This window comes from Ranitomeya imitator, chromosome 6, assembly GCF_032444005.1.
Source record: "Ranitomeya imitator isolate aRanImi1 chromosome 6, aRanImi1.pri, whole genome shotgun sequence".
Classification (NCBI taxonomy): Eukaryota; Metazoa; Chordata; class Amphibia; order Anura; family Dendrobatidae; genus Ranitomeya; species Ranitomeya imitator.
The window spans coordinates 91,325,566-91,341,570 of NC_091287.1; the positions used below are offsets into that span (position 1 = coordinate 91,325,566).

General features: G+C 39.9%; 1 protein-coding gene across 1 annotated transcript; it reads right to left on the reverse strand.

The window, feature by feature from the left end:
• Window positions 1–12,003: 12,003 nt before the first annotated feature.
• On the reverse strand, window positions 12,004–13,370 carry HOXA1 (homeobox A1). Its single transcript, XM_069729897.1, has 2 exons — window positions 12,683–13,370; window positions 12,004–12,485 (listed from the first exon to the last, which is right to left on the reverse strand). Exons 1-2 carry the CDS (start codon window positions 13,260–13,262, stop codon window positions 12,130–12,132), a joined length of 936 nt encoding a protein of 311 aa, XP_069585998.1. The 5' UTR covers window positions 13,263–13,370; the 3' UTR covers window positions 12,004–12,129.
• Window positions 13,371–16,005: the final 2,635 nt, after the last annotated feature.

Genomic DNA, 16,005 nt, shown 5'->3' on the forward strand with positions numbered 1-16,005 from the left:
ATTATCATACAAGCAAACGCCAGTGTTTAGTGCGGCGGTAAACAATGACTAAACGTTAATAAAGCCGCATGAATGAATTAAACTTTAATGCTTTTTCCCATTAATTGTTACAATGCTTTGCATTTACCCATCCAAAAAATGGAAGTATGGGTCAATTTTATCATAAGCTTTTAGAATGCATTTCCTGTGGATTTTAGTGCGAGCTTTGAGAATATTACACAAATTGTGTAACTTACAATAATGGTTCCTCTGTTAACAAGCAGACATTTTGTAAACTTCATCTGTGTTTACTGATGCGTCTCGGAGAGCGAGAGCTTCATGGGATTAGGTACTATTTGAGATATTTAGTGATGTTCTATAGTGGTATAGCAAGACAGCGGTATTCTGTGCTTGTATCCTCTTAATATATTGAAGTTATCATATTATATAGCACTGTGTACTTAAAATTGCTCATTTTGCCTTTCTACCCAGCTAATTCTTCTCTTTTCCATTAAATCTATGACTTCGCGTGACTAAATACACACTAGATGAATCCTTCTGAGCTCTATGTAGAAACAGGAAGTCTCTTTTCTCTGCATGAGTCATCAGTAGAACTACAATCCTACTTTCTAGATAGAGCTTAGAAGGATTCAGCTATTCTGTTTTTAATCATGTGATGTCATAGACCAATATGAAAAGAGAAAAATTAACTGGATTGAAAGGCAAAATGAGCAAATGCAAGTACACAGTGCTATGTAATATGATGACTGCAATATATTAAAAGGTTAAAAACGTAGATGGGGTATTTCTTTAATGTATTATTTAGAATCAATATTGATTCATTTGGGATAAATAGTTGTGGATGAATTGTAGCTGGGTCATGTACTAAAAGTGTTGTTTCTTTCAGAGATTCATCATCTAAGACATGTTGTATGCTTATACACATTATTCTCATGAAACAAGCCCTTTAGTTAAATTGAAAAAGTTTGTACCTGACTTTGATCTCTAGAATATGGTTCTGCAATCTCCAGCCTGAATTGAGTGGTGGCTGAAAATGTGCATGCCCTCCACCCATTGCTTATGGAATTGTCAGAGGTAGCAGAAACAATCTCATGGACAAAAAATAGGAGGTGTGCTTTCTCAGCCATCAATCCATTCAGACGGGGTTCTATAAAGCCCTGTTCTTCTGACTGGTGGACGTCCCGATGGAAGGGAACCCCGTGATCATCAAGTTATTACCTCATCTATGGAAAGGTAATGGTAGGCTATCCTGGAACTAACTTTTTGTTTTAAATTCTGATGATATGTGGAACATTTACACAGGCCAATTTCAGGCCAGCAACGAGCATCAACTGTAAACAAGCCATTTTGTGCTTCTTTATTGACCTGTTTACACAATCCGATGATGATGAAAGAATGATAGTTAATACAATCGTTATGTCCCCATATACAGTATATGTTATCAGCAGTACATCTCCTGTTTACATGGGGCGATGTGCTGCCAAAAAAGATGACTTTATGTCGCCTTAAAAATTATTTTACCCAACGAACAAGCATTTACCAATGATAGGCTCATAAAGAAGGACCTATACTCTCAGATGTCAAGAGTGCACCGACCATCCTAGTTAGCATGTTTGATTAAGCTTAAGTTTCTACAGACAAGATACAGTAAGTAGAACACCATAGGTTACATTTTTGGATCCCTTACAAGTCTGTATGCTTAGTTTTTACTGTCAGTTGGGGCTGACACACTCCTTTTGAAAGGCTAGAGAGAAGCAGTACAGGAATCTTCTAGACACAGGGCTTCGAAGGTAGGTAATGGGGAATTACTCAACGACACAAGCACCATGTCCTTCTGAGGCTGAGACTGTGGTGAATTTAGGCAGCACCCAATAGCGCCCTAATTTAATATTTGCTGTGGGACCATTCACTTATGTGTACACCACTAAGATTCCTAGTGGCATATTAGCATGTTATAGCATGTTTTACGTATGATCTGCTCTAACACTGGTTTATAGGGAATGTTACTGCATATTATTCCATATATTGTTCCAATTTACTTAACTAAAGAAGCCTCATAGCACAACACGATGTTTTAACTGAACACCAATTATTTTAATTGAGTTTCCAATTGGGCACGGACATGAGCGTACAGTAAACATCTTTGTTTAGAGGTAACAAAAAATGAAAATGAATGCATCTTTATTGACTCTGCGGTGTTTAATCAGCTGCCAGGCTCACATGAATAATGCAGACCAGTACAGCAGTCCGTCAGGCAAGTGACAAACCTATCCCGGCTAACAGGACGTGCAGAATTCTAAGTGATACTTAAATCAAGGAGCTAGCTCCGCCGCGCTGAGAGATATCTGCTGTATTAGTCAAGGCACTGACGTGACAAGAACTTATAGTTGGCTCATAAATAATAGGACAAAGCCTGTTATTATGTTACTGCCTTGTCAGGCCAACCTCTCCTTGTATGATGTCCATTGTCTACTTTAGATGCTTCAAAAATATATTTGTGTTCTTTGTAACTGAGTCTAATGAGATGTAAACCAGCAGTCAGCCACATGACCAATGGCATCTTAAACATCTACAACTATGCTCACAGATTGTCAGATGAAGCAGAGAGAAGGAAATAATCTATTCGAACATCCAATAAGCTGCAAATCAGGTAATTGAGACCAAAAAATGACATTACAACCCCCTATTACTGTTCAGCGTAGTTACCAGTCCTTGGCTGCTAGGGTAATTACAATACTAATAGTGCCCTATAGGAAATACTATATAAGTTGGTTGGTTTAACAGACTTTTATTACATAAATTTCCCGACAATTTGTTTCAGCCCTTTCATCTCAGTTCATTGTTCTTCCACTTTCCTTGTGTCACTTAATGTATTTGATGTAGATTTGCAAGTATAGTAATCATTTTATTTCTATAGCGCCAACATACTCCACAGCACCTTATAATTCAAAGTTGAAATATACAAACAATATCAGACATCAGAGAAGCACAAAATTCAGCAATAAACAATAAGAATGAGGGCCCTACTCACAAGAGTTTACAGTCTGTATCACCTAGGACATGGAACCTGCAAAAAAGTTTTGGACTTCCTTGTGGAGGTATCTAAAATAGCTTTGAAAAGTGTGACATCTGTATTGGTGTCTGCCCTTCCTGCCTTTGCTTCTGTCACCAGGCGGCATTACGCTTTCGCCGTGGGTGAAGTGGGGCAACAGTTCTTGTTTTATGTCCTCTGGGACTTGTAGTTCCATCCAGACTAGAAGATATAGAGTTAAATGGTATGTGGTTTGGGCGGGGCTGCAAGCTATTTTTAAGCTCCTAAAATCCTGCTGAACATTGCCAGTTATAATCTGGCTTGATTAGGTGTAACTTGTGCCTTGCTATTAGCCCTGTGGACATTCCTGATTTTTGACCTTGACTTTCTTTTTGACTCTTCCCCTTCTTTATGATTGTGTCCAAACACCAACCTCTTGGTTCTGACCCGGCTACCCAACTATTCTCTTACCTCTGGTTCGCTTCTCCAGCAGCTCTTTCGTGGAAGCAATCCAGTGGATCCCCTTTTAAGAACAGATCTCTTTACAGGGGTTAAAGGGTGAAGGCTGGTGTTCCTCTGGAACCATATGGAGTGGCTTGCACCAAGTCTGTCCAAGGTAGCCCTTTTGAGCCTGTGCCCTCTTTCAGATGTAGCACTAAGGAATAGCTAATAGAAGTTGTTGAAAAAGATGGAGACTGAAATGGTCAGGAATTAGAAGAAAAAGTGTGAAGAATAGGTCTACAGAATAAATTAGATGGTGCTCCAAGTCAAACCAGAATGCTCAAATATAAGTAAACCCATATGATGAAGCCCATGATGGCCTAACAATTATTGACCTAAATGAGTGTGATTACTAGCACATATGCCACCGACATGAACCATGTGATAAGAATGAAATCCCAAAAGACACCTAGCTAGTTCACTCAGAGCTAGGTGAGACACTTTGTAGTCTCCCCTTATCAATAATTCATCTCACATTATCACATGTATCAATGTATGTAAAACAGGGTTGAATCAACCATCAAGAAATTCCTGGACAATGCATAAAAAATGGCACCTTTTCTTTCCCTGCTCATACAAAAATGTGATTTGTCTGTGAATCTGTATGATCTCGAGAAGTTTTGACTCATAATTTTGACTATAATTTTCTAATTTAATATTACAGTTCACTGTATGCAGCTAATGTTTTCATATATGAATTTTGGGCTGTTGTCGCACATCACTTAAAATCTTGAATGATTTATTATGGTTTTCCAATTAGTTAGTAAATAATGTTGGCTGTGTGAGATTTTTTCATAAACTGTCCAAAAAATTTTTTTTAAATCATATTGGCAACCCTGGTGTTATGTAGTTTAAAGGGAACCTGTCACCTCAAATTGGCAGGACATTTAAATGAGTTTTTACCGGTCCGATGGGCGGCGTTTCATCTTCATTTCTCCACCCGGTCCGTCCTTGTTGTCCACAATATGTTAGTGAATTAGAGTATGTGTGCGCCATAGTTGGCGCATGCGCAATGCAATCTTCGGTTGCACACGCACAGTATGCTTTGCCCAACTGCGGGCAAAGCCGAAAAGCATTACTGCGCATGCGCCCGTGCACTATGTCCCGCAACACAGCGAAATACTTCCGGGACATAGAAGCTTAGACCTCCATCAAGTTAATTTTCTTTATTGTTCAAGTCCAAGTTCCTTTTTTCACTAAATTAAAATAAAAAACCAATGAAGTTCCGCCATAGCTCACTGAATCTGACGTAGTGCACCGAATCCGACCTAGTCCACCAATGGATACCTGAAAAACATAAAAAGAGATAAAAAAAATACACATACATCTCTCGTTCACCAATTTATTTAAAAAAATGTTTCCACACAAGTCCAATGTATTCCAGTGTTCCCTGACTATCGCCAGCGACTCTGAATAGGTTAGTAACGTCACTGCCCATCAGAGGTTCTGAACAGTGGTGACGTCAGTAACTATACCGCTCATCAGAGTCGCCACGTCACTCTGCCCTCTGTGACACTTGGCGACTCTGATGAGCGGTATATTTCATTCCACTGTAGGACCTGCATGGGGTTTTTTTATATAAATTTGTGAACCAGGAAAAGTGTGGGGGAGTGTTTCTTCTAATAAAATAATTTTCTCTGTGTTTGTGTGTTGTGTCTGATAGACACCTCTCCATTACTAACACCAGGGCTTGATGCCAGCTGTGATTTTTGTTAAACCACAGCTGATATTAACTCCAAATGCCATTACCTCGATTTCCACCAGGTCAATTGGGAAGAACCAAAGCGCCAGAATTGGCGCATCTAATGTGATGTGCCACTCCGGGGGGAGGCTGAGGGCTGCTATTTTTAGACTGGGATGGGTCCAATGACCTTGCATCTTCCCAGACTGATAATGTCAACTCACAGCTGTCTGCTTAACCCTTACTGGTTATCAAAAATAGGGAGGACCCCCAGTTTTTTTTTTAATTAATTTATTAGGTTAAATAAGGCTAAACACTTATTTGAAGTTCCTAAAAGGCACTAAAGGGTGCAAGCCTACTATATGTAGGAGACTTGTGAAATTATATATCTACAGGACATCTAACTATTTCTATCTATCTATCTATCTATCTATCTATCTATCTATCTATCTATCTATTATATCTCTAATATCTTTCTATCATCTATCTATATCTTTATATAAGATTGCTTTATAAGTTTAGTAAACTAGCTTTAAGATACATAGAGAATTACAGTATATAAAAGGAAATAAGTGGCACATCCATCCACAATATGTAAAAAAAATTTAATTCATATTTTATTCAAGATTCATTAAAAACACGGAATCCAAAAAAAATAGATAAAAACCTGATGCGTTTCTGGCGTCCAAGTGCCAGACCATGAACATCCTATGACTAAGGGAGCTCGGATGCCAGAAACGCGTCAGGTTTTTATCGATTTTTTTGGATTCCGTGTTTTTAATGAATCTTGAATAAAGTATGAACTAAAAATTTTTACATATTGTGGACGGATGTGCCACTTCTTTCCTTCCTTTGAACCTTTGGCTGAGCTTCACCAGCAGGACCGGAACCCGACACACAGATTCCAGCCTCCAATATCGGACGACATGGTGTTGTGAGCTTCAAAAATCCCCCCTCTCCCCATGTATAATAAAGATGATGTTAAAACATATTGCATGCGGATGTCATACGTATGGTAGGCGAGAAAAAAAACATGCTTGCATGACATACAGAGTGACATATGCAGGACAGACGCATGACACTCGTCCAACTTTTTGGGATGAACATTTGAGCAATTTTTTATACGGAGGTGAAAGCGATGACTTAGTGAAAGCCCCTTTCATTTATATTAGCTAAACCCTTTAATTTAACCTAAACGAGCCAACAATATAATGTGTTTAGGGGCCTCCTGATGGCCCCGCAGATAATTTAATGGGGAAGTGGGAGTGAGTATGTTGCATTTCAATGCATGATGCATTTGCTCCTAGAGACATAATTATTATTATTTTACTTTTATAGCACCATCATATTCCGCAGCGCTTCACAGACATTATGATCACTGTCCCCGATGGGGCTCACAATCTAGATTCCCTATCAGTATGTCTATGGAATGTGGGAGGAAACCGGAGAACCTGGAGCAAACCCACGCAAACACGGGGAGAACATACAAACTCCTTGGAGATGTTGTCCTTGGTGGCATTTGAACCAGGCCGCCAGCGCTGCAATGGACAAAGCAGCCCACAGAGAGTCCATGTTCTCCTGTCCCTGGCGGCTTTATCATGTGCTTGAGGTCAAACTCTTTTTGCAAGTCACTGACAAATGGTCGCTGACATATACTGTAAAATAGATATAAGAAAATTAATACTCTACTGTTGCTGGATATACACTTCCATTTTTAACATTCAATCATTTCTACTACAAAGGAAATGGAGTAATATGAACATTTAATCATTTTATAGATAATAAAAAAAATATTGCATTTACGCTCAGCAGTTATTATTACATTGGCTTGGAAACATAGAAATCTTGATGATGATTGTTCCTTGTAACCTGTCTCTTTAGGTTTGTACCAATTATTGGATGTTTATGTTTAGTCTCTGGGATTTGACCTCTGCCTGGTGCACAGCGTCAGGTGAGCACGTCCCATTGCGCAGACTTTCTGATAGATTCCCTGTTAATTTATCTGGGAGTTGGGACTGTGGATATTGAAAGATTAACAGGCTGATGAAGGAGCTGCCTTCAGTTTGGTCTTTAATGGTAAGCGGTGATGAAGAACACATGTGCTATTAAATCTCCTGCAAACCCTACTGTTTACCAAGATCTATAGATGTCAATATCTTTCACCAAGTGACTGAGGAAAGGGGGCACATGATCTGGACAGGGTGGGGGTTAAGTCCCTCCCCTAATGTAATGTTTCCTACAAAGTGTCTTTTACTGACAGAAATCATTCCATCTCGCCAATCAATCTGCTAAAACAGAGGTGAAGCCAATTCACCAATCTATATGTATGTATGTGATTCTGGACCTGCAGATATGTTATCAGTGCCTTGGAAGCTCCTCTAGACCTTATTACAGGCTGTGTTTGCTGATCCTCTGCAATCGCATGGATCTGGAATATTTTCCTTGTGCAGATTGCCTGCCGATTACAGTATTTCAGTATTGGAAACATCAATCTCAGACATTGCGGCAAACATATTTTGCCATAATAGATGACTTTACCAATGAAAAGACTTAGTAATCATATAAAAAATGTAAAAGATTGGATTTTTGTCATCCCATAATCAAATGCAATCTGTAGGGGAACCCATCACCAAGTGTTTAGATTCCCAGCAGTATCTCCACAAGCCTACATATGCTATATGGGTTCCTACACATTTCCTATTTCAGCAGATGTGTTGGTCCTCCTGTAATGCTCTTTGTAGATATTCTCCAATATGATTCCTAAAGGAGAATCATGGACAAGGACTGCCATCAATCCACAGGTTACCTAAACCAGACAATCCTTTTATGTTAGGTTATATTCCTTCAGCCTATGGCCTCCCATCTTCAAAAATTGTGTTCTTCCATAAGTTGGGTCTTTTCCTGATAACTGATGCAAGGTTGTGTCTGTAGAGTCAAGAGATGTGGTTTGCAGAATACAGAAACTGTCACAAGGGGTCGCTTAATATTGTAATCCAAAAAAAGAGAAAAAAATCCAGCTTCCAAAAACTTACAAATTTATTCAGGATAAAAGGCAAAGTTCAGTCCAATCCAATAAATTACATAGTGAGGAGTAGCAAGCAACGCGTTTCGAACAATGGTATGTTCTTTCTCAAACTGAACTTTGCCTTTTATCCTGAATAAATTTGTAAGTTTTTGGAAGCTGGATTTTTTTCTCTTTTTTTGGATTGCTTGCTCACGTGATGACTACACGTTATCCGTGCTTCCCCACAACACATGCCGACAGGTGAGCTGGTATATATTTTTTTCTTTTTTTCTGCTTAATATTGTGTTTGCACCTAACATTTTGCTCAGTTCACATTACCTCCTTGTTATAAATAAGTGCACCAGATGTATGAATGCTTACACCATTACACACCACCATTATACACCATTACACACCACCAATATACACCATTACACACCACTTCTTAGCACCTATGCCTATTTTGGTGTGACGTCTCGTATATTTTTAAATGCATGTCTGCATAAAAGTATTTACACATTGCATGTTCTAGAGAGATCATATCTGTGTTAATAAGGACTCGGAATAAATACACGTATGTTGCAACTTTAAATTGTAACATGTGGAAAAAGTCACTCTGGTGCAATTTGCACAAAATGTATTATTGATGTGTAATATTAGCATGGAATGATGTAGGTGAAGTGATTAAACACAAAATTTAGCAAAACGTATGCTTTTTTTTAATATAAATGTGGACTATAGTATTGTATGTGTTCGATCCCTAAAATTAAAATCGATCTTTCTGCAAGAAACTTTCATCATACTTTACTCACCAACATGTTATCTAATCACCAAACCATTATTCAAAAGGCAAGCACTTTACCCTTTTCATTTTTGTAACCAGATAAACTCAGTGAAATAGTAAAATAATTTACATGTGAATATCTTTCTTGTGATTTTGCAGGCTGGAAAAATAGGCATGAAACTCCAACATGAATAGGATTAAATATAAATATAACACATATAAAAGTATATATATATATATATATATAACTTTTTTTTCTACGATAATATAATGACAAACTATAGGATTAATGTACATTCAGTTTCAGTAGGAAATCTTTTCCCTGTAGTAAAGTTTCTGAAGTTAGTGGTTGGACATTTTTATGGTCTTTCACACAAAACATGTAGTGAATACAATTGCATATGCTATACACAGTTTTCAGAATATTAGAATAATTAATTTTGAGACTCATAGTGACCTATATGTCATCCTGTACAGCCAATTATTACAGAATAATTAACTATACACCCAAACTTCAGATGGAGTGTAGAAGTTGCAGCTCATTAAAGTAGCACTGTATATTGTGTATAATGGAATGATGATTAGCAGGCAGTGGCTAATGAGGACCCAGTGTAATTGCTGCCTGTAGCTGATGGACAGATAAACCATTAGAATTCCCTGTAATGTGACTTGCCCCTGAATTCATTTGTGCCTGAACTTTGTGTGAACCTGAGATTAAACAGGGGTAGCCAACTAAACATTTTGTTGTTAGATTCCTTTTCAACAAGCCTTTTAGACTAAGTAAATATTGATCAGTTTCAATCTGAATACCCCAGAGGAAGACCTCGAGGTGTCTGTACTGCTTCAAAAGTAAATTTCCAGAGAATTAAATGCAGTATATGGGTTATTTATATTATAAAATAAAAGCAAAAAATTATATTTTTAAAGATATATATATATATATATATATATATATATATATATATATATATATATATAAAAGAATGTGTATATATAGATATATGTGTACATATATATATATATGCAAAAATATAGGTATGACTATATATAAAATATATATTTATTAATATACATACACACATTATATATGATATATTTACATATATTTATATATATTACATAATTTTGGTGTCTGACAACCTTTAATGAACTCTCCTAAGAAGCTCCAATATACAGAAACATGAAATATAATACCGTATTTTAAATCGAAATACATTGTATTATTTTTGCTATCAGTGTATTACTTTTGACTTTTTTTCAGCAATTCTATATCTGTGAATAAATACATGAATAAACGGATTTATTATTTAAGTTCTGCCTGCAATATTTTATCAAAACAATTTTTTAGGAAACGAATAATAAGAAAAACAATTCTGTGCCTGCCTCGACCAGGATGATTACTCTAATAAATATTATCATAATGTACTTAAGATTCATTAATGGCCATTACGGTGTTCCCCACAATCGTTGAGGTTCCATGAATATTCGCCCCTGACAAATGCAGAAGTCCATTGACTGTGGATTGCCCCAATGTGTTGAGGAAATCCGTTATGTCATCCAATGTCCGTCCTTTCTGTGACCTCTCCTCTCTTTGTGATGTGCTGTGTTTTTTCCCATGTTCTTGTTCTGGACTTACAAGGTAAGCCATGCCATGATTACCATGCGCTGAATAGCTCCTCGCAGGTTAAATTATAGCTCCCTTTGAAGTTCTCCTCGCAGCACAAGAGTTCTCTTTAGATACCATTTCAGATAGGGGAAGAAGTTTGTTGTTATGGTAATGGTATTTAACACATTAAAGTACAGTGAAGAATCAAGACATCTGCCCTTACCTAGATCCTAACTGCTGGAAACAAAGGAGCTATGAAGAAGAAACAAGAAGCTGCACTCAGGTTTTCTTTGAAGTCAGCAGCAGACACTACAAGTTTTGTTACTTTAGGAGAATTTGTTGGATTTTGCAACCACTAACTTTACCAGAGTTTCAGTTTCCTGCTGAACCTGTCTGGTATTTAAATATTATTAATTCTGATTATTTTGTTCAGAATCAGCCAAAATAGATGCAATGAGCTGGTTAAATAGCATTAGCTGAAATGACCCTTTAAATGAAGAGGCCATGTGAGAATTTATGTTTATATGGTTGGATGTGAGGACAGACTGGCTGAAGACAAGCAGTACATTTGTGTCAGTCTTCTCTGTTTACACATGTCAGCATTCAACTCAAGGTGAAAAGTTCACCAGTTCTTGACCCAAGATGTTCCCCCAAGGTGTCACTCGAAGAGAATCTGGACACATAAAAACTCTGCAACTGTAAGGACTTCTCTGTAGTTTTTTTTCTAGTTATTGTCTTGCTACAACAATTATAGAGATCATCTGAAGAATTAGACACAGTGATGTCACTTTAAAGCACTTTATTCGTTCGCAGCACTCCTCGCCCTATATATTACACAGATCCAATGACCATCACGTTCTGAATCGAAATCTATTTCATCACAAATCACAACTGATAAAACTCAGTGTAGATCGGAAAGAGGAGCATTCATCGTGCACAGACTCAAACAGGAATCACAGAACACACAGAGTATTTGGCCGAAGACAATACACAGAGATTGAATTAATCCAACATGAATATTGATTCAGGAACATAAAACATGTTCGGGCACGAATCATGGAACCTTGGGGAAGAAGACTGTGACTTGTTTTATTGTGTGCTGTAAATTACATGATAGTCTCCCCCCAAATACAACAACAAAAAATCAATTATTATGAATTAAAACTGATAAAAAAGCCTCTGCAGGAAATATATACAATCTGACACATAAAGAAGAAAACACATTTAAATTAATAAGTCTTTCCATTGTGTAAACTTTATCTTTTTTCTATAGTGCATCCCTTTCTTAAGAGGTTTTGGTACCAAGCAGGTAGACAAACACATATCTCCAGTGGACTTGACCAGGGGCTCATACCTGGGACTCAGGAGTCCATGCCTACTAGTCAGAGAGTCATCTTTGGTTCATTGGCGCAAATGCCAAACACTTTGAGAAAACTTTGTGCAAACAGAACACTGATGCCAACTGGCACTTCACATACAAGGAGCCAGGCTCCAGGGGTCTTTTTGTAGCAGCTGTGGGGGCTTAGTTGGAGGAATTGAGGTGGTCTGAGGTAGAAGAGGCAGGAGATGGGACACAGGGTGATGGACTGGATTTATCTGACATCTCTTCTGACTTCTCATCACTCCCTGTGCTGGCTGAGGGGGATATGGGCAGAAGACCCTCCTTTTCTCTCTTCTTCTGTTTCATCCTTCTGTTCTGAAACCAGATCTTCACCTGGGTTTCATTGAGTTGTAAGGCAGCTGCTATCTCCACCCTTCGGGCTCTGGTCAGATACTTGTTGAAATGAAATTCCTTTTCTAATTCTGTCAGCTGTTTGGTGGTAAAATTGGTTCTGACTGTGTTGGGTTGTCCTGCATATCCATATTCTCCAGCTTTACCTGTAGTATACAAGCACAGACGAGTTACAAGTTGGCACAGGCAGAGTGACTACCCCCAACACATGGGCTAGATTAATAATCAATATTATTATTAGTGTATTGCTATCACTGTACTGTAATATAAGAAGATGATTATGTCTGGACACAGATCTGACAAGTCGTGTGTGCCCACAGCTGTGCCCACTGATCCAGCTTACCTGTCTTGGGGGGGTTTCGCTTCACTTTCATCCAGTCGAAGGTCTGTGTGGAAGGAGAGGCTTCTGCGCTTGGTGAGCGGCACACGTCCTGGTGGCTGATGTGGAGGCTGCTGGCATTGCTGCTGTACCCTGCCATGGCCAGGCTCTGCTGCTCCTGCCCATAGGTGTGGTGCATGTAGTGCGCCGACCCCGTGCCGTCCACATAGCCCTGGTGCTGATGGTGCCCTGTGTACACGGCGCTGGGGAAGCCATCTGCCTCCTGGCTTATGGGGAAGTGGGCATAGCTGCTGCTGCTGCTGCTGAAGCCCTGGATGCCATAGCCTGCAGGGCAGCTGGGGTATGACATGCCCAGGTTGTTGTGGCTCTGGAAGGCTCCAGGTTGATGATGAGGATGATGATGGTGATGAGAACTAAGTTGGACCCCCCTTCCGACCATAAAGCGATCGTCGTTGTTGCAGTTATTGGCACTGACTGCGCAGGACTGGAAAGTTGTAAGTCCATGGTCAGGGTGGAAGGCTCTGGGCTCTCCGGCCATCAGGCTGGGGTAATCCAGGAAGGAGCTCATTCTGGCATAGTCCATCTATCACTGACTGATGGTGTCTGTCCAGTCCAGGGTGATTGTGCCAACTTTCTCACTTCCTCCATAGAGCCAGCAGCAGAACATGAGCTGAATGTACAGTCAAGTGGCGTCACGTGATCGGCTCAGCCAATGGCAGCGCAGCATCGGAAAGTTTCCCTGCACAGCGGTGACGGCTCGCTCTCGCCCAGGCATTTAAATTGCACGCGCAGATCTATCACAGTGTGCGATGCAGCGGCCACGGGTCCACACAGCGGTCACAGCAGCGCCCACACACGGGTCAGATCCACGGCACCCACACACACGGGTCAGATCCACGGCACCCACACACACGGGTCAGATCCACGACACCCACACACACGGGTCAGATCCACGGCACCCACACACACGGGTCAGATCCACGGCACCCACACACACGTCCTGAGCACACACCGGCCAGGAGATCAGCTGTAACAGAGCACAGTCTCCGTCAGTGGCGCCAGGACATTGAGGCTTCTCAGGTCAGTACTGTATCTTGTCCCATCTCCTGTATGTATTATGTAAGATCTCCCTGTGATGGTCGCTGGCTGCTGCTCAGCATCAAGAGGTGATCTGTGTGCAGCATTGGGATACACAGTGTGCACCGGGGATGCTCCTCACTCCACGCGGCATCACACATGTACAGGACCAATCTGCAATGTACAGGAGTGATCGATGTCTAGGAAGAGAGAGAGTGTGTGTGTGTGTGTGTGTGTGTGTGTATATGTGTGTGTGTGTGTGTATATGTGTGTGTGTGTGTGTATATGTGTGTGTGTGTGTATATATGTGTGTGTGTGTGTGTGTGTGTGTGTGTGTGTGTGTGTGTGTGTGTGTGTGTGTGTGGTGTGTGTGTGTGGTGTGTGTGTGGTGTGTGTGTGTGGTGTGTGTACACCTATATGTGTAAGTGGTCAGATACACTGTATTTATGTGTTTATGCATATATACTGTATGTGGGTACCTATATATGTAAGTCTGCACATATACTGAATGTGTCATATATACTGTGTGTGTATATATGTCTGTACATATACAGTATGTGTGTGCATATATACTGTGTGTGTATCTAAATATGTGAGTTTGTACGTATACTCTATGTCTGATCATATATACTGTATGTGTATCTATATATGTAAGTCTGCACATATATATGTATATATATATATATATTGTGTGGGTGCATATATGCTTTGTGTATCTATATATGAGTCTGTAGAGATACTGTATGTCTGTGCATATATACTGTGTGTATCTATATATGAGTCTGCGCAGATACTGTATGTCTGTACATATATACTGTATGTATCTATATATGAGTCTGCGCAGATACTGTATGTCTGTGCGTATATACTGTATGTCTGTACATATACTATGTGTGTACACCTATTCTGTGTAACTATATATGTATATTGTGTGTGTGTTCCTCTCTTTTTTTGCTATATCTTCCAGACTTTGTAGGGTGATTGAATGGTACTTTTGCTTCATTTCCCTTGTTTTACTTTTTCCATAGATCAGTGCAGTGCTGACATTATCATGAAATGAGCAGTGTTATGGGCACTCTTATTTTATTTCTCCTTCCCCTTTTCCTATCCTGTCTTTCCTCCCTTTCCCCAGTATCTCACACACACACACACACACGCACGCACGCACGCACGCACACACACACACACACACACCTTTCTGCCTGTACAGGGGCTGTAGCATTGACTCTGCTTGTCCTGACAGAACAAATATTAGTGCAGTTATTGTGTTTGTACCCCTCAGCACATAAGGTTATGTGCGCACGTAGAAAGTAACTCTGCGGATTTTTCCGCAGCGGATTTCAGAAATCCGCAGATAAAAGGCACTGCATTTTACCTGCGGATTTACCGCGGTTTTTATGCGGATTTTGTGCGTATTCCACCTGCGGTTTTACACCTGCGGATTCCTTTTGTGGAGCAGGTGTAAACCGCTGCGGAATCCGCACAAAGAATTGACATGCTGCGGAATGTAACGCGCAGCGTTTTCACGCGTTTTTTTCCGCAGCATGAGCACTGCGGATTGCGTTTTCCATAGGTTTACATTGTACTGTAAACGCATGGAAAGCTGCTGCAGGCCCGCAGCTGCAGATCCGCAGCAAAATCCGCAACGTGTGCACATAGCCTTATACACCTTCCTTACTATCTGCATAACTATGACCGTCGATTCACCTGAAGATTCCATTGCAGCTAAAGAGTTAATCAGCTCCAATAGTGACAATGTTATGGGAGAACCTAGAAAGGTCAGACAGTGTGTATATGACAATAGAATAACCAGCAATGACTACCATTATAGGCACCTGAGAGATGAAAGGTGATATGTTATCATCCTGTTATGACCTCTGACATCTCCAGGCGTCACTCGATCATGTATGTACGCTGAGGGTTTCTTTCAGGCTGCATTCATATTTGGAGATTTGGTCAGTATTATAAAGGCATTCTGAAGTTCAATACATAAGTAAATCTTTTTTTGCTCACAATCCTGATTTTGGTTAAAGGGAACCTGTCACCCCGGTTTTTCAGTACGAGATAAAAATACTGTTAAATAGGGCCTGAGCTGTGCGTTACTCTAGTGTATTTTGTGTACCCTGATTCCACCCCTAAGCGGCCGAAATAACTTACCAAAGTCGCCGTTTTCGCCTGTCTATCAGGCTGGTCAGGTCAGATGGGCGTGGCGACATTGCTGGTTCTTCCCCCAGATCTTGCATCTCTTT

Coding starts and splice junctions, on each gene's coding strand:
- HOXA1 (XM_069729897.1), bottom strand. CDS start 13,262: ATGGACTATGCCAGAATGAGCTCCTTCCTGGATTACCCCAGCCTGATG. Junction 12,486..12,682: donor GCGAAACCCCCCCAAGACAG/GTAAGCTGGATC, acceptor TGTATACTACAG/GTAAAGCTGGAGAATATGGA.